This window comes from Phocoena sinus, chromosome 19 (assembly GCF_008692025.1).
Source record: "Phocoena sinus isolate mPhoSin1 chromosome 19, mPhoSin1.pri, whole genome shotgun sequence".
Taxonomy (NCBI): domain Eukaryota; kingdom Metazoa; phylum Chordata; class Mammalia; order Artiodactyla; family Phocoenidae; genus Phocoena; species Phocoena sinus.
This window is the reverse complement of record NC_045781.1, coordinates 57399055-57424721: the sequence shown is the minus strand read 5'-3', so window position 1 is coordinate 57424721 and position 25667 is coordinate 57399055. Positions and strand designations below refer to the sequence as shown.

The 25667-nt window shown below is 48.1% G+C and overlaps 1 protein-coding gene across 2 annotated transcripts in view; it reads left to right on the top strand.

Moving 5' to 3' along the window:
- ZCCHC14 (zinc finger CCHC-type containing 14) overlaps window positions 1–25667 on the top strand; it is a 57639-nt gene that overhangs the window by 22193 nt on the left and 9779 nt on the right. Inside the window, exons 1-7 of one of the 2 annotated variants that reach the window (XM_032612616.1) lie at window positions 1655–1724; window positions 3310–3433; window positions 10603–10676; window positions 21262–21333; window positions 23989–24098; window positions 24827–24921; window positions 25003–25057. In XM_032612616.1, coding sequence (XP_032468507.1) covers window positions 1692–1724; window positions 3310–3433; window positions 10603–10676; window positions 21262–21333; window positions 23989–24098; window positions 24827–24921; window positions 25003–25057 — 563 coding nt within the window. In that variant the 5' untranslated portion in view covers window positions 1655–1691. Of the gene's footprint in view, window positions 1–1654; window positions 1725–3309; window positions 3434–10602; window positions 10677–21261; window positions 21334–23988; window positions 24099–24826; window positions 24922–25002; window positions 25058–25667 lie in introns of those variants that run through there. The other variant, XM_032612615.1, reaches the window with a different exon arrangement.

The following is a 25667-nucleotide window of genomic DNA, read 5'->3' as shown; positions in this document are numbered from 1 at the left end:
CGTCCAGGTTGAGCTGGGCTCTGTCATTGGAGAGCATCTTCTCAGCGCCTTCCCAGCAGCAGCAGAAGGCGACACTGGGAACCGAGCGAGTCTTTATTCTCGTGTCCACCAAGCTGCTGACTGGGCCCTGCTTGTGAGCCTGAGTCAGAGAGCACTTGAACTGAACTGCATAGGTCACGTGGGGCAAATTAACTTGACCAGAAATAACCCCAAACAGCATTTCTGGGAAATGCAAGTGAAGACAGCTTTCAATGTAAACAAAGGAGCAAAGGAAAGATAAAGGCTTGGTTGGAAAAAGTGAACATTTGGAAGAGTAGGAGGAAATGCTTTGCGGAAAAAGTACCAAGGAAAACAAATATTTTTTTTCCAGTAGTTACAGTTTTAAAGAGTTTTCTTTCATGTATTTATGTCAGATGCAGTGCATACATTTCGATGGGGAACTCACAGATTTTTCCCTTTCTGTTCGTAGCCACGGCACATTGACCTACACCCTGTAGCTTTTCCTGTGAATCCAGGGAAGGAGCTCATTGTTCTCCTCTGGGGACAGTCAGACATCTGGACGTGGGGCCCTGGGAGCTTCACGCACAAAACAAAAGAACCACCCCAGTGTCCCGGCCGCAGTCCAGAAGTCCTGGTTGGTTTGGCGGGGTGTCGGCCTGCATTCTTTTAGTGCCCTGGGGTTCCCCGTGCAGTCAGGGCTGAGAACCCCGTGTGGGTCTGCTTCCCCTGCTTCACAAGCTGCGTTCTCCAACCACAGTGTTAACCAGAGGGACTGGAGGGCACTTGGTCCACTCTTGCATCCACCTCCCCACAGGCTGAGTCTGGAGGATGGCGTTCTGCTCTTGCCGTTTGGGCTGTTGCAGGGTGGGCAGGGGCATGTGTGTCTCTGCTTGGGGCGGAGAGGTTCCTCACTGGCCAGCAGGCCCAGTGTTTCCGTTGTCGGTTGTTGAGACAGCTCAGCCTCTCTCTTCTTAGGACCAGGACCTAGAATTACTTGCCGGGGCAGCTAAGAGAACACAGGGGTTCCTAGGAGTCAGGTCAGATGCGGGGAGTCTGCTGCCGTTATGTTCAGTGTGTAGCTGAAAATAGTAACCTCCTGAGTTGTTTCCCGAAGTAATATTTACTGTTTGCAATTTAAAATCTTGCTCTTTGAGTAATTACTTGTACCTGTTAGTGCTATTATCTTATTTAATAGGAGAGAAGTTCATTTCTGGAATACTCTGACCATTGGATGATGAAAGAAACTTTGCCACACCTAAGGAAATAATCCAATTTAGTTAAATTATAAATATAAGTAACTGAAAAATGTAGCTGTCTTGATAACGTCTTGGTAAATGTTATCAAATGAATTGACCTTTTGGAGGAATACTGGGTGGGGAGGAGTTCTTTCCTCGAGCTACATAAACTTGCAGACTAACCAGACCTGCGGTGAGTTGCTGTCCTTGCGTGCGGTCCTTGCGGTTCCCCGTGCACAGCAGGAGGCCTTCCTGGCCAGAGGCTGGCGGGTAGAGCAGGCGGAGCTTGTTGTGGGCAGCCTGTGGTGTCACTGCGGCTCCGTCTGTGAAGGGTTGGGTGTCCTGTCTCCGAGATGGCATGTACCGTCCTGCCCTGCAGGAGTGGTGCCACCTCCGCCTGCTCCACGCCCTCTGCCTCTGCCTGATGCCCCGGGCCCGGGCTTTACATAGCAGGGCATGAGGATGTGCTGCCGCCCACCTGCTGTCCAGGTAACAAGGAGAACCAGGGACAGTGAAGGCCAGAGAGCTTCCTGACACGGGTCAGGGTTGGGACCAGAAGGCACGCTCCACTTTTTCCCAGATCTTCTCCTTTGTTGTGTATGTAGCATGGTGTTTCTCCACCTTTTTTAAAAAAATTCATTCGTTCATTCATTCATTCATTTTTGGCTGCGTTGGGTCTTCGTTGCTGGGCGTGGGTTTCTCTAGTTGCGGCGAGCGGAGGCTACTCCTTCGTTGCAGCGCGCGGCCTTCTCATTGAGGTGGCTTTTCTTGTTGTGGAGCACGGGCTCTAGCACACGGGCTTCAGTAGTTGTGGCACGTGGGCTCAGTAGTTGTGGCTCACGGGCTCTAGAGCGCAGGCTCAGTAGTTGTGGCGCACGGGCTTAGTTGCTCCACGGCATGTGGGATCTTCCCGGACCAGGGCTTGAACCCGTGTCCCCTTGCATTGGCAGGCGGATTCTTAACCACTGCAGCACCAGGGAAGCCCCTCTCCACCTTTTAAAACTCACCTCTCTTGATAAACTTTAAAATTTTAATTTTTCTCTACTGTCCTTTGAAATTTTGATGTACATTAAATTGTGAATATAAAGACGTTAAAGCATTGGTCATTTTTATTCTTCTAAATCCTACAAGTAGTAAATATATTTGGCTATAAAATTTTCAAATACTGGTCATTATTATGGGGAAAAAAAGAAAGTTATTGCACCCTCCCCACCCTGCCCAAGAAAGCCTCCTCTCATGTCTTGAAATCACTTACGGTTACGAGTTTGCCGTATCCTTCCGGGCCCTGACTGTTTATTTACACATGGACACGTTCACTGTAACCCTAAGACGGGAGGGGGCAGGGAACACTCCTTCTGGCTTGTTTTGGACACTTGGTCTAGGTGAGCTTTCCTTATCGTGCAGAGTGGGGATCTGTGGGCAGCAGTCCTTTATTTATTGGGTCTCTATCAGTAGCTGTTTAAGGTGTTTTCAGTATCTTACTATTACAAATGCTGCAGTGAGCGTCCCGCCCCACATCTTTCTCACGTGTAAGTACTTCGTATGACAGAGTCCCAGAAATGGAATTGTAATTTTAGAATCTGCTTTTTAGAAAGGTACCCCCCCAAATAGATCAAGTTGTATTCTGTTCTTTACTGGGGTTTTTGTAGAGCATTTTATTATTTTTTTTTCAAGATTTATAGAAGGACTGTATTAAGTCCTGCTGTGTAATTAATTTTATAGGAAATTCTATGATTTGAAGAAATAAAAAATCAGGTTTTGCCTCACATATAGGTATATGATTCCTGATGGTTTGGTTAACAGTTTCTATCCAGCGAGTGAACCAACCACTGGCACAAGACATGAACTTCCACGTTTGCTCAAACTGGGGATGTTTTTAAATTTCAGTGGTGAGGAGAGGGTTGGTGAAATTTTTGTCTTCTGCTGGACGTGCTTTCTAGTTGCACTAGTAATACACATTTTATAGAAAAGTTTGAAGATACAATAAACTTAAATGTCTTTTAAATAAAAATGGAAATCATTCCATATGAACTACATGGAAGAAAATAAGATGTTTCTATTTTTGTCCCCTGAGGTCACTCCCAGGACGGAGACCCCCGTCAGCAGTGTCGGTAACAGCTTGGAGAACGCCCTGCACACATCCGCGCATTCCACTGAGGAGTCGCTGCCCAAGAGGCCTGGAGGGAAGCACTCCAGAGGTGAGCGCTTGGTCTGCAGGGTCAGAGGGGAGCAGCATCGGATGTAGGGGGAGACGTTCGCAGTGGCGTTTGGTTAAATGCGCTCAGATCTTTGGGGATGCTAGTCTTAGTAAGATGTACTGTGTTTCTAAATTCTGCAAGTTACACACGAGTGGATCTCGGCTGTAAACATCTCACATCTTGATGTTTATGAAGGGGGAAAAGTGAGAGTTGTTGGGCCTCTCCCCGCCCCACAGCGCAGTGGGTCCTGAATTGTAGGGCAGCGCCGTCCTGTAGCGCTCTGTGTAGTAACGGTGTGTTCTCTCTGCACTGAGGCAGTTCCCACCAGCCGCACGTGCCTTCCGAGCCTGGAGAATGTGGCTCACGCGAGTAGGGGCCTGAACTTCTAGATTTATTTCATGCAGTTGCACTAGCTCAGTGTGGACAGTGCGCCTCTGGAGACGGCAGGGCACGTCTGGGAGGAGGCCGAGCTCCCTGGTTCTTGAAGGTCTGGCTTTGTGCAGCCACACTAGACAGAGTCGGGCTGGCTGTCCCCCGGCCAGCTGTGCGGGGTTTGGGGTCTCGCTGGGGAGAGACAGGGCTCTCTGGGCCTCCTGGTCTAGAACCGGGCGCGGGTGCCTGGAAACGCGCTCGGTGTGTATAGGGGGGAAGATCGCGCTCCTAGCAGCCCTGGGAGCGCGTGGTCGGCTCACCTCTGGCTCAGCTGGAGGGTCAGTCTTTCTGAAGACACAGCAGGACCTCAGTTTCCGGGTGGGTGGTTGTCACTCACTCGCTCCGAAGGACTTCTTCCTTGCATGTGTCGCCCAGGGAGGAGCGCCTCCCGATGGGGCGTTGCTTCCTTCGTCCCCAGCCCATCCCCGCACCTTTGGAGCCTGTGTCCTACACCCTCGCAGTCTTAAGGGGAAGGCCTTTCCTTCACCATTGTGCTTTTTCCTGTAGGCACAATTGTCAAGACCCCCTCGTTCCTGTTTTTTAACATAATTGCCAGTTGAACGGCTGTGTCTGTCACTCTCTTGCCGATGTGCCTGGGTGTGGGAAGGCAGATCTGTGGTAGGACCGTTATTGTCTGCTCTCAGACGTCATAATCCTTAGAGAATAGGCAGACCTTGCTAATTATCTATGGTATTCTCCAGCCAGTGGTCGTGGGGATGATGGTCTCCTCCGCCCAGAAATTGACCAGCAGGTAAACCCGGTTTTGTCGTTTGCACTTTCCCCGGTGCCCTGTTACTGCTCTGAAGCCACTCTGAGTGTTATTAAAGTTTTCTTGCTGTCTTTTCTGTATCCCACTTCTGTTGTGGGTTGTCTCTGCTTCTTAGAAGTTTTCAGTGACACAATTTAGCTTGTAAAGAGGTCAGATTTTTGTATTTCTTCAGTACTGAAGCTCAGGGGACAGCAGTAAGGACAATCTGAAACCCTGACTGCTCTTGTCAGGTGGTGTCCAAGCTCGTTACATACATTAACTCATCTGATCTTCCTAAGAACCTGTGGGGCTCAGGTATAAGCTGGTTCGTTCTAACAACAGTCCCCATTTCACAGACGGGAGAACTGAGTCACAGATAAGCAGTGTTCCTAAGATAAGCTGGGATCCCAACACTTGTGTTAGAAGAGAGTAGAAAAGGAAACTCAAGTACACATGAAGTGAAAGCATTACCTTTTTCTCTGTACTATTGATTGTGAAGATTTTCAGGTACAGCCTTCCACGGGAAGCCGCTTGGAGTTTGTGGAAGCCCGCCAGGTGATGCCGCAGTCCCACAGAGCACGTTTTGTTCAGGGATTAAATAACTGCGCCCAAGGTCACGGAGCTGGAAAGTGTCACGTTTCAGACAGCCTGTCTGACTGCAGAGCCCCTTGGCTTCCCTGGCCCTGCCGAGTGGGTTGTGGGTCTGTCCTGTCTGCCCTGGCCTCCTGTCACCCGTCTCCGCCACGGCACAGCTTCGTCCAGCACAGGTGCCGTCATCCCTGGGCCTTGACCACCGTGTCGCTCTGCCCGCCGGGCCCTTCCCTTTGAGGTCTAGCCCCACAGCACTGCTGTGAACTTTTCCTTTTTCTGTCACTTACGGCTGCTCCTGTGTCTCGTGCGTGCTAAGGCTGAGTAAAACGTTTGCCTAATACATAAACAAGTGAGTTCCTCAGGCCCCTAGGTTCAGGCGCCACATCACTAACCATTCCAGTGGAGTGCGCGTTCATTCCCTACTTCTGCTGCTTTAGAAATACGTTCTATCAGCTTTATGTTTTCTGGATCATGTACTGCTTTTGTTTCCATATTTCTGGAGAACTAACAAATCAAATTAATGCAAGGTAGCTAGATGATAAAAAAAATCAAAGAAAAATAAATTACAGAGTTCTTAAATATACCATGACCTAAAAAGATATAGGAAAGAGGATCAGTTTAATCAGCATAGTAGTGTATGTTTGAATTTTAAGGACAGTTAAAAGAAGCAGTGTTTTTAAAAAATTATTCCCATCAATACAGACAACTAAATGAAAGTGAGAAAGTAACTTGATATTTTAGGGACGTCATTATTCACCTGAGACTTTTGAGAATACAGGTTTTCAAGTTTTAGATAAAAACTAGATTTCAGTAATAACGATTGTAAAGCTGGAGGCATCTCAAATATTAGTCTGGTTTAGTGTCTTTAAGTATGAAGACACTGAGTACTGTTGTATAGAACTCGAGAGAAGACGGTGTTGTGCTGGAACATGACTGTTTCCATCTTTGCCCTTCCTCATGAATAATACCCTCTTTACTGTGCTTTCTTTTGGCACAGTTTTGGTCATTTTTGGTTTCTTGTTATTGAGTGTACAGAATTAAGCTATTTCATAAAGATACTTTGAAATCAAGTAAAACACATAATTGGCAGAAAACTACCAACCACCCGGTTTTTTCCAGAAGACTTTAGGGAAAATGTTCCAAAAGGGGGCCGCATTCTTGGGACATATTAAAGCCATCATCTCTAGGTGTCGTGTTCTCTCGGTGTGAGGTGGCTGGCCATCAGCTCCTGTAGATCGTTTGAAGGCCCTTGGTGGCCCTTAGGTTGTGGCGGTTTTAGCAGGAGCTCCCCGGGCTGAGGTCCGGGGAGTGGTTTTCTGGTCCATCTGTGACTCCGCCAGACCCCGCTCAGGCCTTTGGGGATGCTTGCCTGGGCTGTCACTGCGGGGCCTTTTACAGTCTCTTCTGCGCACATCTCCCTCCCTCCCTCCTTTTTCAGTTACGTTAGTGTTCTGGTTTTTAAATTAGGCATTGATCCAATTATAAAAATGGTGGTTCAGTGCAATTACACATCTTAGTGAAGGCGGTGTGCTCTAACTTGTAAGATTTGAGGAGAATTCCTAGTGTACGTCGTGAATAAGAAAAGAAGAAAGGTTTGAACACACGAAATGTTAAAAGCAGACAGCACACCACCTTGCTCTTTGCATCTCTACGTGAGAGCAAGCTGGTGGCCTCGAGTCCCGGGTTCCCAGCCCTGGGTGCCCTGCCCTGAGCCTCTGCACAGTCTGGAGCCCAGCGAGGCTCACGTCCTTCCCAGCCCCCTAGCGTTCTTCCCATCGTGCCCGTTCGGGCTCGGGGTCTTTCCAGTTGGTGCTAATCCTGTCTTCGGATGTGTTCTCTCCCTGCAGGTGATGGTTTGGTATCTAGCCCCCCAAGTTGACACAAGTTTGCTGGCCCTTTTCAGAAAGTACTGAGACTTCGTGTGTGACAGATGACACAGTCTGCAGGGCTCACGAGGGTGGTGGGAGGGAGGGAGGCCGCATTATCTACCAGTAGACTTTAAGTGGGTCGTCAACAAATTTATATGCGTGTAGGTAAACACTCTAAAATTATGAAACCGCATTACAGAAATTTGGCAGGGAAACTACCCATAATTCCACAACCAAACACAATTAACCGTATCTTTTTTTTTTTTTTTTTTTTTTTCCAGTACGTGGGCCTCTCACTGTTGTGGCCTCTCCCATTGCGGAGCACAGGCTCCGGACACGCAGGCCCAGTGGCCATGGCTCACGGGCCCAGCCGCTCCGCGGCATGTGGGATCCTCCCGGACCGGGGCACGAACCCGCGTCCCCTGCATCGGCAGGCGGACTCTCAACCACTGCGCCACCAGGGAAGCCCAACCCTATCATTTTTGATAATTTATTTTTAGTCTTTCTTTAACATTTTAAACAACAACTATAGTCGTGTTATACATACAGTTTATAATTTTTCAGGTAATATTATAAGCATTTTTCATGTTTTTATTTTTATAAACATAGTCTTTAATAGTTCCAAAATCGAGAGTATGCTTACACACCTTTGAAGCCCACCCAGTTCAGCACCCCCCAGCCGCCCCTTGTGTTAGCCACCGTCGCCACTCCCATCTGCTACAGAAGTCCGTTGGCACGATCTCTCCCACCCCCCTCGCCCCCGCCCCCGCCCCCGCCCCAGCAGGCCGTCCTCCCACCCTCAGAGCCCCGAGTGGCCACACGGTGGGCGCGGCACCAAGAGAAAAGCAGCAGAACTCGTCGGCAGGCCGTGTATCTGGTCCGGAGCCATCCTGGCAGTGCCGGGGCCGCTGCAGCTGCCTGCAGAGGGCCGATGGCGCAGACACAGAACACCGAGTCAGGTGGGCTGGTGATTTTGAAGAGGTCTCACAAACATTTCAGTCCTGTGGTCCAAAATGCCTCTTTTCTTTGAAAACAGCTGAGTAACATTCATCTGCTTTTCACATTTTCCTGTCCAGTTATGAGTCACTTCCCGCCTTCAGTCCAGTTGGGGTTTTTTTCTTTTTTTTTCATAAATCCTCATACTCAGTCCTGGAACTTTTAGGTACACGTTGGTGTTCTGTGGCCTGGGAAAATGCCGAATAACATTTTTCTGTATTCATTGACTTTGTATATTCTGTTGTTTAAAAAAGTAAAGGATCTGGATTAGGGTGAGGTCATTGTGGGTAAGTTTTTAAAAATAGTGATTGGGAAAACATAAGAGCTGCTTATTTGCCGGCAATCTGACTGGGGAAGTCAGACAGGAACAGTGAGTAGTTTCACTGAGTGAGGTCGGGCAGTGCACAGCTGCTAAATGTAGTGTTTTCTTTGTTTTGCCAGAAAGGAAGAAAACATTCTTATTTTTTTTTTTAGAGTAATTCCTTCCTGTGAGCTATTTTAAGCTAAAAATACTCTAAACCAAATGGGTTCTAGTGTCTCCCAAGATCCATATCAACCCCGATGCGACTTTATAAAATTAGGGAGACTCGTGAGGAAAGTTCAGGGCGTGAAAGCGCTTTTCCCCAACAGGCCGCAACCTCTGTGAGTGCGAGAACCCATGGACGGTGCTGATCGCTGCGTGCCCAGCCCTTGGAACACGGCCCGGGACACAGCAGGAGCTTTGTAAGACGAGTTGGTGAATGAACAGTTGTTGGTTTAGGGCAGGGATTGGCACCCTTTTTTCTGCAAAGATCCAGAAAGTCAGTATTTCTGGCTCTGGGAAGCGTGCGGAGTCTGGCACCGCCGCCGGGCTCTGCCGTCGCTGGGTGGAGAGCACCCATTGACGGTACGTCGGCCCACGGCGTGGCTGTGTGCCCCGGAGCCTGTTTACACAGACAGACAGGCCGAGGGCAGCCTGCAGCCTGCCTGCCCCTCGCCCAGTAGAGCTCCCTGGGATGGCCAGGCTTCTGTGTCTGCTGCAATATGGCAGCTGCTAGCCCCGTGTGGGAACGCCCAGAATGCGGCTAGTGCAACCGAGGGGCGAGGTTTTTAATTCTACTCAATTGTAATTAGTACCGACTTAAGTGGTCCCGTGTGGTCTGTGGCTGCAGCAGTGGGCAGTGCAGGGTTAGAACCTTCCCCGAAGCCCCGTGCACAGAGCTGCTCGTTGCTCTCTGGGGTGCTCAGACGTGTTAGGGGAGGAGAGAGTTCTGTGGCCGAAGAAATTGAGGAATTGTGGTTTAAAAATGTAGATTTATTTGTTGCAGGACTTCTCAGAGCCTTTAATATGCTAATGTACATGGGCAGCCTACAAAAAGGAGTTTCTCAGATTTTCCCTCCAAACTTTTGAGCACAAAGCTTTCTGGGGGTGGTCCGGAGAAAACCATGGAAGGTATGGCCGACCAGAAGATGGGGCGTCTGCAGAAAGTGTAACTTAATAGCTTTAATAAGTTATGTTGAGTGTGTCATGCTAGACAGGTTTTGAAGCTTTGTAGAAATCCCCATAGTGCACAGCCAAGAGATCTCTGGAAATGTTGGTGAAAAATAGTGCAAGAAGGTGCGTGTTCTGTTCAGAAAGTAAAGCCTCCCTCATTTGCCAGGGTCTTTGCATAAGAGCTGACTGCCCGTGTGCCTGCCCAAGGTTCATAAGCTTGAAGAATCAGTTAAATCGGTACTTGAGAAACTTTAGTATTTGAATCAGAAATAGGACATACATACCTTAATGTGGTTTGGGAGTTTGGAAGCTACATCATGTTTGATAAGTGCTGTTTTATTTTCAACAAATATTTGTGCTCAAATATTTGCATCTTAAAGCTTAAGGGCTTAGAAACTTAATTGTATCATTTTCTTTTTTGAGGAGAAAAAAAATGCACCCTTGCATGTGAAAAGGGAGGTATGCAGAGGTGATGGCTTTGGAACTCTTAACGGTGACGACCTTTTCTCATCCCTGTCCACCTGTGCAACTGCGGCCTCCGCCCGTCCTTGCTCTGTTTTGCAGAGGCGGTGCTGGGGGTCTGCAGGGTCTCCTCCGCAGCTGCTCTCCTCACACCTCCAGCCTGGCTTTGTCCTAGAAGGAGGAGATGAGGAGATGCCAGTGAGAGGTTCTGGGCAGCTGTGTCTCTAAATAATCACAGTGGAAAACGTTGAGCATTAGTTTTTCAGAAATGAGATCATAACTAATCTTCAGTTATAATTATGGTCTGTGCCCTTGTGCATTTTCAAGCACCGATCTCTTTCTTTTCTATGATTTGTTTTTATTTTTTGCCTGTTTTTCCTGTGTCACTTTCAACTTCGCCCTCCATTCCCGCGCGAGCAGCCTCCTCGTTCCTGGAGAGCTCACCCACCACAGAGGAGACGGGGCCGGGTGTTGGGAGCCGTACTTGTGAAAAGTTGCTAATGTATCGATGTAAACTAATCATATGTACTTCAAGCTCTTACTTCATTTTTATAATTTTGTTTGTTGTTGTTTTGTTTTGTTTTGTTTACCTTTACAGTGAGTGTTGAAAAGATAGACCTGAAGGGATTATCACACAAAAAAAATGAAAGAAATGTTGAATGTTCCTTTGAGGTAAGATGCTAAGTTTTTTTTTCCTTTTCTCCTCTAAGGGATAGGAAGGAAACATTTACCATGAAGTGGTACTTTTATGTCTCAAAATAAAAGGCGAGTCTTTTGCAAAGCACTGTGCCACTGCTGCGGGAGACAGAAGTGGGGACTGGGCCCTGTGGGTGGACCGTCTCCACGGTGGGCTTGTTGGGCCTGGGGGGCTGCTCCCCCTGGACCTCAGCAGGCTCCATGAGGGGGAGGGGCTGGGCTCGGCCACAGCCTGGAGTGCGCAGTCCTGTTGTGTTCCTGTTCGCCGTGTGACCGAGGACAATGCTGGACCTCTCTGTGCCCCAGCACCTCCATTCAGTCGAACAGGATGGAGTTTGGGGGAGAATTAAATGAGACAGTTCATTCAAAGCACTCAGTACAGGGTGTGGATATAGTAAGTGGCTGCAAAGATGAGCTGTTGTTCTTCTGTACCTCCTGGGTGACAGAAAGTCCTTGGTGTGTGTGTGGGGGGGGAACATTCTCTAGACTGACATGCTCAGCTGCTGGTGGCTGGTCACCAGAGTTGGCTAACGTAGAGAACTGTGAAAATTAAGGCATACTGTTTATTAGAATCTCAGATCTACGATAACAGTGGCTTAAACAACGTCGGAGTGTACAAGGAGTCGGCCCTGGGGCTGGAATGGCATCTGTGCTCCATAAAATACGTAGGGAGCCAGGTTCCCTCCAGCTGACTGCTTTGACATCTCTAGGAGGTGGCCCTTAGCCTCATGGTCCAAGATGGCAGCTAGGACTCCAGCCCTCACGTTTTCATTCCAGGCAACAGGAGGACATGGGATGAAGAGGAGAGTGAAAGGTTACTTTTACCTCTTTTTCATGGACCATTCTTAAAAACAGCCACTAGAGGGACTTCCCTGGCAGTCCAGTGGTTAGGGCTCCTCGCTTCCACTGCCAGGAGCGTGGGTTCGATCCCTGGTCGGGGAACTAAGATCCCAAATGCCGCGAGGCGTGGCAAAAAAATAGACACTTCCACTTACGTCTTACTGGCCAGACTGAGTTTCCTGGTCCCGCTTAGCTGCGTGTGCGTGGCTGGCTGTGTCACCAGGGTTCTGTTACTACCCCATTGTTGTGCGAGGTTCTCCTTTGACCACGTGCATTGTAGGAAACTGATCGATTTGGGAAGTCCTGCATTGTGCAAATCACTTGTTACTCCATAGATGTATGGGAAAGGCTTCCCTTCGGTTTTGGAGGTTGTCAGAGCTTGCGACCAGCAGCCAAGTGTCAGCAACCAGAACCTCAGGACCCCAGCATCGTCAAGGCCTGCTGGGGTTGGGGAGCCCAGAGAGTCCCTGAAACGCTGGGTGTGTTGGCTCCTCTCCTCTGCAGTCAGCCTCTGGCTGGCGGATATCGCCTGAGGGGCTGGTGGCGGGCGTGGTCCCCGTGCACAGGGCCTGCGTGTGTGGGAACTGCTGAGCGTCAAGCCCTTCAGATCCCACTCACAGCCCGTCTGATCAAACTGGGCTTGGACTCGGCCCCAGTCCACAGCCTCTCTGCAAAGAAATGAGCTTTGGCAGGGTAGACACTTGGCCTCTCGTGGCCTTTCCCCAGAGGAGGGCCTTGTGATCAGGGTGGGGAGGCGGCAGGCTGGCAGGATAGGGCGCCGTGAGTCTTCTGAAAGCAGAGCGGACAGCTGGGTTGAAGTTCAGTTTAAGACGCTTCTAACCCCAAATGGTTAAGCTGAATGAAGTGTTTTGGTACTTAAAGAAAAAGGTTTGGTTATCGGAAAAGCTTGCTTTTCCTGACTCGAAAACTGATAAAAGGATTCTTGTGTTTAGGAAAGTGGTGATCCTTAACTAGCCAGCAGTCCGACTCATACTAACTTGATACGCCCTAAGGGATTTACTGCCCACACTACATTTGTTGATGGTAATTTGAGGCACAAAGGAAAGATACAAGGAAGATTTTAAAAAAACACAACCATCTTCTTATTTATAAAGCACCCCGTTCATTTGCGCAGCTTAAACCGTGTGCTTGTTCTCTGCAGGTGAGTTGCACTCTCCTACACGAATGTGCGATATGCATGTGCTTAGGTTTGGGGCTCCTGTCACACTCGAAAAGTGAAGCGCCTTGTAGTTACATAGCTTCGGGCGTTTAACCGAGGTCTCTCTAGCTCGTTGTGGTCAGGACTACAGTTCTGTAAGAGAGAGAACCTGTGGACAGTGGGAGAACATCACTCCATGTACCTTTAAACTTACAAACTTTCTGTCATCTTACATGACCGCCCGGCAAAAGTAAGTCCCAGTAGCGTTTTTCTGTTTTTGAAATCAACAAGACGAGGGGCTTCTCTGGTGGCACAGTGGTTGAGAATCCGCCTGCCAATGCAGGGGACATGGGTTCGAGCCCTGGTCTGGGAAGATCCCACATTGCCGCGGAGCAACTGGGCCTGTGAGCCACAACTGCCGAGCCTTCGCGTCTGGAGCCTGTGCTCCGCAACAAGAGAGGCCGCGACAGTGAGAGCCCCGCGCACCGCGATGAAGAGTGGTCCCCGCTTGCCGCAACTAGAGAAAGCCGCCTCACAGAAACGAAGACCCAACACAGCCAAAAATAAATAAATAAATTTAAAAGAAAAAAAAAATCAACAAGACGATTCTAAAATTTATGTGGAGGGAATTCCCTGGTGGTCCAGTGGTTAGGACTCCGCTCTTACACTGCCGAGGGCGCGGGTTCGGTCCCTGGTCAGGGAGTTAAGATTCCTCAAGCCTCACAGCGCAGCCTGAGTAAATAAGTAAATAGTAAATAAAATAAAATAAAGTTTATATGGAGAACACTATAGAGCAGTCCAAACAATTCTGAAACGAAGAAAACACTGGAAGACTCACGGTACCCGATTTCAGCACCTGTGTTAAAGGTGCTGCTAAGAGGGAGGAGACGCTGTGCCCCGGGGCAGTGGGGCCCGAGCTAGACTCACGTGTAAAGCACTCAGTTGGTTGTTTTGAAGACTTTAGGAGAATATCCTTGACGGCATTTTTCAAGATTAGACGGTTTTAAAATTTTCGAATTGACTTTTCTTCTTCACGCCTCTGATGAGATAGATTTCACATAACATAAAATGCATCCATTTAAACTGTTCAGTGGCTTTTTAAAATTTATTCAGAATTTTGTAACCATCACCACGATTTAATTTGAATATTTCCACCATCCCAGGAAGAAGCCCCGTACCCATTAGCAGTCATTCCCCACTTCTCCTCCCCAAGTCCCTGGCGAGTACTAACCTGCTTTCTGCCTCAGTGGATTTGCCTATGCTGAACATTCACATAAATGGAATCATACAATATGTGCTCTTTCGTGATCGGTTTCTTTCATGCAAATAATGTTTTCAAGGCTTCTCTATGTTATATCATGTATTAGTGCTTCCCTTTTTATGGCTGAGTGAAATTCCACCGTGTGGATGGACCACATTTGGTTCATCCACTCAGCAGTTAGTTGATGCACTTCTGGGTTGTTTCCACTTTTTGCCTCTTATGAGTAATGCTGCTATGAACATTCATGTACAAGTTTTTATGTGGACAGGTGCTTCCATTTCTCTTGGATACACACCTAGGACTGGAATTACTGGGCGGCAGATATTTTCTTCCATTGGGTGGGCATCGTCTTCATTTTCTTGATGCTGTCCTTTGACACACAGAAGTTTTTAATTTTGATAAAGTCCAGTTTACCTACTTCTTCTTTCACTCCTTGTGCTTTTGGTATTATATATTTAAGAAACCGTTGCCTAAGCCAAGGTCGCAAAGATTCACTCCTGTGTTTTCTGATAAGAATTTTATTGTTTGTGCTTTTACATTTAGGTCTTTGATTCATTTTGAATTGATTTTTTGTGTATGGTGTGAGGTAGGGGTTCGAATGTGTCCTTTTGCATATGGACGTCCTGTTGTCCAACACCATTTGTTTGTTTGTTTATTTTACAATTTTTTTAACACCTTTATTGGACAGCACCATTTGTTGAAAAGACCATTCTTTCCCCCACTGAAGGGTCTTCACACCATTGTTGAGAATCCGTTGAGCGAAATTGTGAGGGGCTGTTTCTGGACTCTCAGTTCCATTCATCTCTCTCGTTGTTAGGCCAGCACTGCTCTGTCTTGAGTACTGTGGCTTTGACGTTGGAATTGGGAAGTGTGAGTCCTCTTAGGTTCGGTCTTCTTTCTCAGGATTGTCTTGGCTGTTCTGGGGATGCTGCATTTCCATGTGAATTTTAGGAGCGGCTTGTCAGTTTTGGTGCCAGCACTGGCAGCAACTCAGGCTCCCGCTGCCCGCGGCTCCTTGCAGGGTGGCCCTGGGGTCGGCTCGGGGCCTGACGGTGGGGACTGCTCTATCCCGTGGGCCAGGCCGCGTCTGCTTCGGGCTAAGGGCCCCGGACGCCACACCACCCTGGTCAACTGATTATTGACAAAGGTATAAAGGCATTTCAGTGAAGAAAAGACGGTCTTTTCAGCAAATGGTTCAGGAGCAGATAACCGTATGCCAAAAAAAGGAACCTTCATCAAACCTCACCCTTTATGTAGAAATTAACTCAAAACTGATCACAGACCTAAATGTACAACGTAAAACCATAAAACTTCTAGAAGAAAGCATAGGAGAAAAGTTTGTGACCTAAACAGGCAAAGATTTCTTAGGTAGGATACCAAAAACATGAGCCATAAAAGACAAAGTGAATTAAACTTCATCAGAGTTTAAAACTTGCTCTTTGACAGGCACTGTGGAGAAAATTAAGCCAAGCCGCAGAACTAGGAGAAAAACATTTGTAAATTGCATGTTTGATAGAGGATTTGTATTCAAACTATAAAAAGAACTCTCAAAACTCAATGATGAGAAAATAACCCAATAAAAAAAGTGAACATTTTACCAAGAAAGATGTATGGATGGCAAATAGCACTCATGACAGATGTTCAGCATCGGTCGCCATTAGGAAAACACCGATTAAAACCACGGTGAGCTCATACTGCACGCCCGTCACAGTGGCTGAAGTTGACAGGACGACCACGCCAGCTGCTGGCAGGTGTGTGGAAGGACTGCCGTGGGAGTGTAAAATGGTGAGATTACTTTGGAAGACAGTTCGGCAGTTCTTAAAAAGTCGGACATATCCCTAAAATCTGATTCATCGGTCCCGCTTCTAGGTCAATAACCGAAGGAAATGAAAGTACACGTTCATACAAAGGTTTGTACACGAATGTTCATAACAGCTTTGTTTGTAACGCCCCAAATATCCATTATCAGAGTGAATTACGGATACACTTGGCGATATGGGGGAAAGTGCATAATCGTGCTGTGTGAAAGAAACCACAAAAAAGGAGCATACAGCGTATGAGTTTATTTATATAAATTGAGAAAATGCAAAACAGTCTGCAGTGATAGAACGCAGATCAATAGCTTCCTGGGGAGGGACTGGTGGGTATGTTCATTATATAGATCGGAGTGATGGTGTCATGGCTGTATACGTATGTCCACACTGGTCAGATTGTACACTTTAAATATGTGCATTTCATTGTCAGTTATACTCAGTAAAACCTTTAAAAACATCACCTGAGGATTGGGACTTCCCTGGTGGCGCAGTGGTTAAGAATCTGCCTGCCAGGGCTTCCCTGGTGGCACAGTGGTTAGGAATCTGCCTGCCGATGCAGGGGACACATGGTCCGGGAAGATCCCACATGTCGCAGAGCAACTAAGCCCATGCACCACAACTACTGAGCCTGTGCTCTAGAGCCCACGGGCCACAACTACTGAGCCCGCGTGCCACAACTACTGAAGCCCACGCGCCTGGATCCCGTGCTCCACAGTAAGAGAAGCCACCACCATGAGAAGCCCGTGCACCACAGTGAAGAGTAGCCCCCATTTGCTGCAACTAGAGAAAAGCCCGCACACAGCAACGAAGACCCAATGCAGCCAAAAAAAAAAGAAAGAAAGAAAGAAAGAAGTTTACCTGAGGATTAATTTTTGTCCACAGAGCCCTAAATAATTAGGATAAATTGTCCTTTAAATAGGTTGTCTTTTGAACATGGATATAAATAGCTATCGTACTTGTGGCCAGAACAATAAAGAACTTTATTAGGAGTCTCTGCCTTAACCACGGTGAGATGTACCCTCTATTGCTGACAATATAGGAAGACTCGAGAAGCGGCTTTTTCTGAAAGCTTTCACTCATTCAAGGAGAAGTCAGTGACTTCCCCCCCTCCCCTTTTTCTCGGCTTTGTTTATCTCTACTTTTAGTTTTCATGTGTCATTGTTTTCCAGGATACAAATGAAAGGTGGTTATTTTATAGGAAGACGTAAGTAACAAATGGACTGCAAGCAGGAGTTTGAGTTTCCTGTTCTTTTTTTTCATGGAGTTCGTTTTGTTTTTGCTGAAGTTGTAATTACTAGTTACTGAGGAAAGCAAATACAGGAAGAAAATGACAGAATCTTTTAAAATACAAAAATTATTTTATATCTGTGTACATGTGAAATGTCCAAATTTTACCAGCTTTTCCAAATTCACTGTTGAATAACTAAAACTTTTTTAAAGTATACTTATTACACATGAAGGACAGGGTGGGAAAAAAACATCAGAAGATTACCCGAACACTTGAAACGCCTGTAGACGGGAGAGTTGTATTGACTTAAAAGGAACTGTGGAGCAATGCTAATTAAAACACCCATTCTTTTTATGCCAGTCTTCGTTAAGAACCCAGACGTTACATTTTATTTTAGTGCTGTATCTTTTCTTTAGAAGTTTTTCATCTTGAAACAATCTTAACTGCTCTGAACATTTTATCGCTATTAGCTAAGGATGAGTCTTGACAACTATTTTTTTTTTCTTTAGTTGTGTTCGTCAGCTCTGTGTGTGCAGAGAGTCCAGTAATTGTGCCTACATCACCCGGAGGCGCAGGGAACTGTTTCTTGTGATAATACACCTCATTGCTTGTATGATAATTAGCCTGACTGCGTGAAGGTTGTTGCTACCCAAGCCATGTGGTATATGCTTATTTAGTACCTTTCCTTTCCAATACTTTATTCTACCTGGAGTTAATTGTCTCTTTTTGTTTGTTTGTTGCTTGTGAACAAGTACTTAGAAAACAAAGTCACCCCTAAAGTTTTCCCTGGTTGTGTTCAAATGCATCTGGCATTCCATTGGTTTCATCTCTGGAGCTACGGCCCTGCTCCGACCTGGACTCAGCCTGGTGCAGTCTCATTGCGGGGCCCCCCGTACCATCACCCGCGGGGTCCCTTCCTCCCTCCTGGCTCTGATACCCTGTTCTCAGCTCTTAACTCATCTATTGCCTTGGGTTAGTTCTAGGTTTTAATAGTTGTTCTACTAGCTTCTTAGAAAGGGTCCCGGGGAGGTACAGTTTCTGGCTTTCATGTTTGGCAGTGTCTTCATCCATCTGACCTGACATGTGACTGGGAATACAGTTCTAGACCAGGCGTCATTTTTCCTTAGGAACTCGGAAGCATTTCTTCTTTACTGTCTTGCAGTGTTGCTGTTGAGAAGCATGGATCTGCTCTGACTCCTGATCCAGTGTTGGCCCTGTTTTATAATTTCTAAAGGTTTTAGGATCTTCTCTTAGTCCCAAGCCTTTGCACATTTCTCAGAGCCAGGCTTGGGTATAGGTTATCATCCACTGTGCTGAGATGCAAGTCAGCTCTTTTAACTTAAGTCCATTAATTTGAGTTCCTTTTCTTGAATCATTCCCTTTGATTTCCTCTGTCCTGTTTCTCTCAGTTTTCTTGTTTTGGAACTCCTGCTGTCTGCCTGTTGGACCTCAAGACTGGTCCTCTGTTTTATTTTTTTTTCCTCTATTTTCTTTCCCTTTGACTTCTTTGATCTATCCTATGGAAGATTCCCTCATCTTCCATCTCTTGAAGTGAATGTTTCACTTCTGCTGTCCTGTTTTTAACAACAGAGACCTCTGTTCCCTGGCGATTCTTTTTTCATAGCATCCTGTTCTTGGCGATGCTTTCTGCTCTTAGTTCGCTGAGAATACCGTTGATAGTTTTTAGTTTTAAAAGCGAGTTTTGAGTGCATGGTCCGTGCCACCTCCAGGCTGCCTTGTTCTTTGTGACTGCTTTGCCTGTCCTTGTATTCGACTTCAGAGGTCCTAGAGGTCTGGTGGCAGGTCTGGTGGCACTGGGCTGCTTGCTCACGTGAGGGCTGTGGCCTGAGCAGTGGCAGGGCCTTTGCCTGAGCTGCTGCCTGTGTGAGTGAAGAAGACGCTGCTCCCCCTTCTCCAGAGGGTGCTGAGAGCTGAGATGGACAGTGGGTCAGAGGAGTTAGACCCTGAGTGTGAAGAAATCCTCAGTACCCTTATGTACTCTGTGCATACTGTGCTTCTTTTTTTTTGGCTGCGTTGGGTCTTTGTTGTGGTGCGCGGGCTTCTCATTGCGGTGGCTTCTCTTGTTGCAGAGCACAGGCTCAAGGCACGCCGGCTTCATTAGTTGTGGCTCACGGGCTCTAGAGCGCAGGCTCAGTAGTTGTGGCTCGCGGGCTTAGTTGCTCCATGGCGTGTGGGTCTTCCCAGGACAGAGTTCGAACCCGTGTCCCCTGGGTTGGCAGGCGGATTCTTAACCACTGCGCCACAGGGAAGTCCCCATGCTTTTTTGTGTATGTTTAAGATACATTAAAATCCATCTCAGCAGGTCTCAGTGGCTCTTGGAGCGACTATGGGTGGTTGAAAAATACTGTGCCGATTGGCAGTGTTTCTTCTTGGTGGTACATCAGCAGCGGGGTAGCTTAGGATCGGTGCTGTCTTGGACGTGGTAGATCACGTGTCTCTAGCACGTGGCACAGTGCGAGGCTGCTCTCCCGTGTCCGTGCCCCTCCAGGGGACTGGGTCAGGCCAGCCTGCGTCACCTGCAGTGCAGAGTGCTGCTGAGGTCTGCTGGTTTCCAGCCCTTGCCCCTGGTTGGAGCAGCAAGTCCTTTTGGAAGTCAGAGAAAAATATACCAGGAGCAGACAACCTAGAACAGTCGCGCCTATTTAAAATATATAATTGTCGGGGAAGCAGACTGTCTGTTTCAGCATAGAATGGTGTGTCCGTGCCGTGCTCGCCATTTGGGTGTTGGACTTCACGCTTTAGTTGGGTTAGGGTGCGTTCGTGCCACGTGACATGCGGCACGTTTTACTTAGAAAACCACGACAGCTGTACTTTGGGTCACACATCTAATGCTAGCAAGTTCTCACCTTTAATCATGGATGTTACTGGTGTTTTATGTGGGGAGCAGCTCACTCTCCCCCAAACTTCCTTTTCGTGTTGTTAAAAGATTTAATTATTTTAGACAGAAAAAATGGCGTAGGTACTTTGATTTTAGTGTAGGTAGATTTTGGATGGCACAGCACCTTCATTCAGAAATGCCAGCACTTGCCTTGATCAATTCTGGGAGGCGTAGGGAATTCAGAGACGAAGAAGAGAGGTCCCTTTCCTTGATTGGCTTGTATTTTGTGGGGGCTTGAAAAACATACCTTAGTAATTGTTACGTGATGTGACAGCCACCAGAGCAGAGAGGAACTCACGTGAATTTCAACAGAGAGGAGAGACGGCCAGCGCTTCAGGCCCCGGAGACCGTCAGCAAACATGCTGGGCCGCTTCTCAGAAGATGAAGGCCAGCGCGGGGTGGGAGGAGAGCATGAGAGTTGTTTGGTGTCTCCAACCTCTTTTCTCTAAATCAGTGTAAATACAACGCTTTCCTATTGGTGATAAAATACACTCAGTCATTTTATTTCCCGACTTGCAATCCTCCAACGCTCCTTCTGGATTTTAGGGTAAACGTCCTCGTTCATGGTTTAACCCTTCTTGTTATGGACCCTGCTTCCCTCCCATCTCATCCTGTCCCCTCTGTCCTTCTCGCGCCTTCTGAGTTCAGCTCACGCTTTCCCCGGTGCAGGAAAGCCCTCTGCCCCGGGGAACTTACAGTCCATTTGTGGAGTCATGAACTAAAACTGCTGCTGTCGTAGGTGCAGGAAGGGAAAACAGACACACCGGGCTTTGTAGAACTTCCAGAAAGACCTTTCTGATGTTTTCTCCCCGAATTCTTCCCCCGCCCCCTGCGATGGAGGATGTTCCCCGCAATTCTGGTACTGACTGCCCTGGCCTGTGTCACCCCCCCAGTTCTGTCAGATTCCTGAGGGCTGGGACCTGGCCTCCTCCCGTCAGCACGCCCCCAGCACTGAACACGTATGGAGTACTTACTGTTTGGATGAGCTCGTTTCCGGTAATTTCTTGATTCCACATCCACAGTTGCGTGGACTGACCTGAACACGTGAGGATGATGTGCTCACACACATACTCGCAGTCGGGGTCGGCAGGGACTTTCTGACGCTTTGGGGAGCAGCTTGAGTGATAACACTGATCCTTGAATAATTGCGCAAAACAGGAAGTTAAGCTTTAATGCACTTGAGTTACGTGAACATTCTTTCTGTAACAAGCCAAGGGGTACATAAACGCCCCATGCGAGAGGCGCACTAGGGCTTGTCCCACTACCGCGCCTGTACCGGCCACGAATCCCTGGACAAGTGTGTTGGGAATTAAGTATGTGGCGTCTGTTTTTAAGGTTTGTTTGTTTATTTGTTTTTAAGGTCTTGTGGTCTGATTCTTCAGTAACATCAGTAACCAAATCTTCCTCTGAAGTGACTGAATTTATTTCAAAGGTAAGGTGATTTAAGGGCTCTTACAAAAATTAAAAGGGTCTCATTCCCCACGGTCCACTGGACTGCCAGGTAATTTCCGTGGTTGCAGCCTTCAGCGGGTGCAGTGCCGGGGATTCGTGCTCCAACAGGGCGAGTGGCCCTCAGGGCCACGGTCCACATTCCTTCCGGTTGCGGAGAACGAGATGGGACAGAAAGATGCGAGTGTGAAGGTGCCCAAGGGGTGTTTGGCTGGTGGTGGTTTGTTACAGCTCAGCCGAGGCTGAGTGAGGGGCTCACGTGGCGGCAGTGGGCAGACACTTCACCTTTTTCCACCTTATTCCGTTTACATATTGAATTTTCCTGTTTGTTTTTATTTTTTAAAGTTGAAATACAGATGACGTACAACCTGTTTGGTTTAAAATTGATTCAAAAAATACCGTTTGAACAAGCTGCACTACTAAAGAATTACTTCTTTACCCCCACGTACACGTGTTATATACGTAGACACCTGTGTGTCTAAAGTCCCCTGGCCTGGCCTGTGCCGGAGCAGTGAACCACTGTCTTTGCCGCAGTTGTTCAGCTGAAGCAGTCACCTTTGTTGTGTGGAATAACATAGCTGAAGTGTCTCCAAAGTTGGCTTGCAATTTGATTATGAAATTAAGGATATAATCCTGTAGGACAGAATCGAGTTGATGGATCCTGTTTGAGAAGCTTGGGCAGAAGTTGTTTGAGTGTGCCTCTTATTTAGGCCTGCCATGCACTGAAGGACGCCACAGTGCCGTGCTTTCTAGGATTGATTAGTGATCCTCCCCGGGGGTTCCCTGCTTCCTCTGCACCACTTAGAACACTGAATTTCCTCTACTTTGTGCCTATCCTCTTGTCTTGTGAAAAAGCACTTCTCTGGACTCCGCTGATGCCGGCCGACTTTGCCACTCTTTTGTCTGGGTGTTTGCAGTGGCTGATACTCACCTGACTTTGGGTTCTCTGCCCTTCCTGGTCTCTGCCTTGCTGTCTGTCAGTAATGTTGGAAACTTCTTGTCCATTATCTCTTCAGATATTTCTCCTGCCCCACTCTCTCTTCTTCCGGGCCTTGAGTCATGTGTACGTGACCCCGTCTTCAAGTTTACTTACGTTTCTCCTCAGCTCTACCCAGGTTGCCGACGAGCTGAATTCTTTGTCTCTAGTACCATGGTTTTGGGGTTTTTTGTTCTTTTGTTTTCTGTAGCTTTTCCGTTTGATAACGTCTTTTAATAGAAAGTTTCCGTCTCTCTGATGAAATTTCCCACTCGTTCACGCATGTTGTTCATGTTTTTAAACGAAGTCCTTTAGTATGTTCAGCATAGTTATTCCAAGTCCTGTGTGATAGTGCCGACATCTGGGTTATTTTCCAGTCTGGCTCCGATGATTATCTTGACGATAGATCGCCCCCTCTTTTTCATCTTACAATTTTTGACTGAACGTTAGACGTCACGTCTAGAAACTAGCCTGCAGACGGGCCTGCTGCTGCACCTGTTGCACCAGCGGCGGGGCTTCAGGTTGGTCTCGTCGGGAGCGGGGCTGGGTTTGGGTTTTGCTGTTGCACCACAGGCCTCAGGTTCCTCCAGGGAGGCCTGCTGCTCCCTTGAGCCTCGAGAGGAGCCTGGAGTAGTCTTGCTCCACCTGCGGCACAGAGGGCGTCTCCCCGCTCCGTTGACTCCTCCCTCCCTGGGGAGACTGCTGTTACTTGTGGCGTGGTGATGGATGCTCGGTGAGGGTCGGAGTGGTTCCCCGTCCTGCTGGTGCAGCCCCAGCTCTAGCCACGGGGTCGTGGGGGGCCTTTCTCAGCGTCCCGGCCCCTTCCTTCCCCAGCAGCAGCTGACTCGGCTCAGGAGGGCTTTCTTGCCCCTTCCTTGGGGCCAGAGGGGTTGTGTTCTCATCTTCCCTGAGAAGCAGGGTGTCTCTGCCTGTGACCTGGTGCCGGGAGGACTTCCCCCCCCTCCTCCAGAGGCCTGAAGGCATTCTGCCTCCGCCCCAGAAACGGGGGCTTTTGCTTGTGCTCTGGGAGCACGAGCGGTCTCGCCCCGCCCCCGGCGGCTTGCGGGCTTTTTGCTTTGGATTGAGAGCGGGCTCCAGGGAAAGGCCTGCGGGCTTTCCAGCCTCAGCCCCAGGGGCAGCCGCCCCACCCCTGTGCCACCTGTGCAGACTCTCCCAGCCTCCCCGCCTGTGGAAGGGAGCTCGGGAATGAGGACACAGGCCCCCTGCGTCTGGGCTCTGGGCTGACTGCTGTCTGACGCACACTCAGCCTGTGGGGAGGCGCTCATCCCAGCCGATCTCTTCTGCCTGCCTGTATGGCAGCCATCTCTCCCGCGGGCTCTGCCACGGCTGAGACAGTTCACGTGCCCTGTGTCCTCAGAGGGGCAGGTCCGTCTTGGAATTCGGTTCACATGGTGGCCTTGCAGCTCAGCCCTCTGCTGGGCTCAAGAGCAGGCACGGCTGTGTGGAGTGTCGAGCTGCTTCTTGATGTTGTGGTGGGTTGTTGCTCCCTGCGTCCCACGTGGACGCAGAAGCCCAGGTGGCTCCCAGAATCACAGCAGCAGGTGTCAGCAGCCAGTACCTGCCCAAGTGTTTCCCACAGTGAGGAGTTCTGGTTCTGTAAGATGAATTGTGACATACTTCCTATGCCTTTTCGTCTTTCAGTTATCTCAGCTGTGTCCTGAAGAAAATTTGGAGAAATTCATTCCTTGCTTAGCTGGCCCAGATGCATTCTATGTAGAGCGAAACCACATGGATCTGGAAGCGGACCTGAGGTAATGCTTGTCACCCCACCCAAGGCCACGGCGCGGGCGGCCGCCGATGGCCCTCTGCGGCGCGGGCGGGGCCCGACGTGAGCTGCCCAGGCATCTGAGGGGCTCCTCAGGTGACATGCGGTCTGGATGGTTCAGGTCTCCTGTTTGCCTCTAGGGGTTTTCATCAGTTATGGGGAATTTGAAGGATCTTAATAATCTAGGCGTGATTTTGAGAATATATAAGTGAAGGAATTTCAAAGTGTATGCCACCATTTAATGTAATTTTGACGGTCTTAATGAAATAAAATCTGCCTCTGCCCTGTAGTTGAAAGGATAAAAGGAGGACCTAATAAAAAGTCTCCTGGGCCCAGTGGCTCTGGACCCTTGATGACGTCCTGGCGTGTTGGTCTTGTACATGCGCACAGAGGGCCCCGGGGACTGGGGCCAACATCAGCGTGCCCCCCAGCAGCTGTGACGGCCCCAGCGGTGCTCATGGCCCGGGTTGTGGGCCCTGAGAGACTCGATTCATACAGTGTAACACAGTGTAAGTAAGGAAAAGGGGCACCAGGAAACAGTATGAATCGTACCAAGAATGAAACTGAAGAAGGCAGGAAGAATATAGGTTAAGGCACTTCGGTTTAGTGTTCCTCTGCTATATATGTCTCTTAATTGAAAATTAAAATTTCTCTCCCAGTTACTTTTTGGTAACACGTTTTGATGCTGATAAAACCACTCTGTTTCATTTCTAGGTATTTGGCTTCATTACCTTCTCAGATATTAAAAAATGACCATGTTAAGAAATTTTTCAGCACTTCATCTCCCACCCAACAGCTTCAAAGTCCAAGTGAGTTTGTAAAATATAATTGAATAAAAGTAGAACCATTTTTATGGTCTGTAAATAAATTATATCTATTTTAACTTGTAGGTCCTGGCAACCCTTCCCTGTCTAAAGTCGGTACCGTGATGGGCGTGTCTGGAAGGTGAGACTTCTACCGTGTAACCAACACATTTCCAGTCAGCCTTATTACAGAGCTTACTTTTCATTTTGTGTAAATAGTTGTTTCTAGAGTTAAGTCACTCTTGATCTTAGTCTTGAATAATAATATTGAGAGAAGAATTGGATAGAGATAATCCACTTTTTGATTTCTTAAAAAAAAAAAAAAAAGTGGTTCTCGGAGCCCCTGGAATTAGAATTCCCAAAGACCCTTATTGCAAATGCCAGTTTCTGGGCCCTGCACATTCTAGGAAACCAAAATTTCTGAGAATCTTCATTTTTACAAGCTCTTGGGGAGTGATTAAGCCCACGAAGGGCCAGAGTTGCTGCTCTGGAGGTCCCTCTGCCAGCACGGGGCCCGACAGTGATGGCGGCAGTGCGTGGGTGACAGACAGATTGCACGTCTGGACTGACAGCCAGCATTAAAATGGGCTGACATCACAGACGGGGCGTACACACGTGCGCGCGCGCGTGCACACACACACACGGTTCCGTGAGCTCTAGTCAGGTAGTGAGGTCTTTGAAGGTGCTGACTTCCTTCACCCTCTGCCTGGTGTGTGTAAACATGTAATATGTCAGTTTAGTGTGGAAGGGGC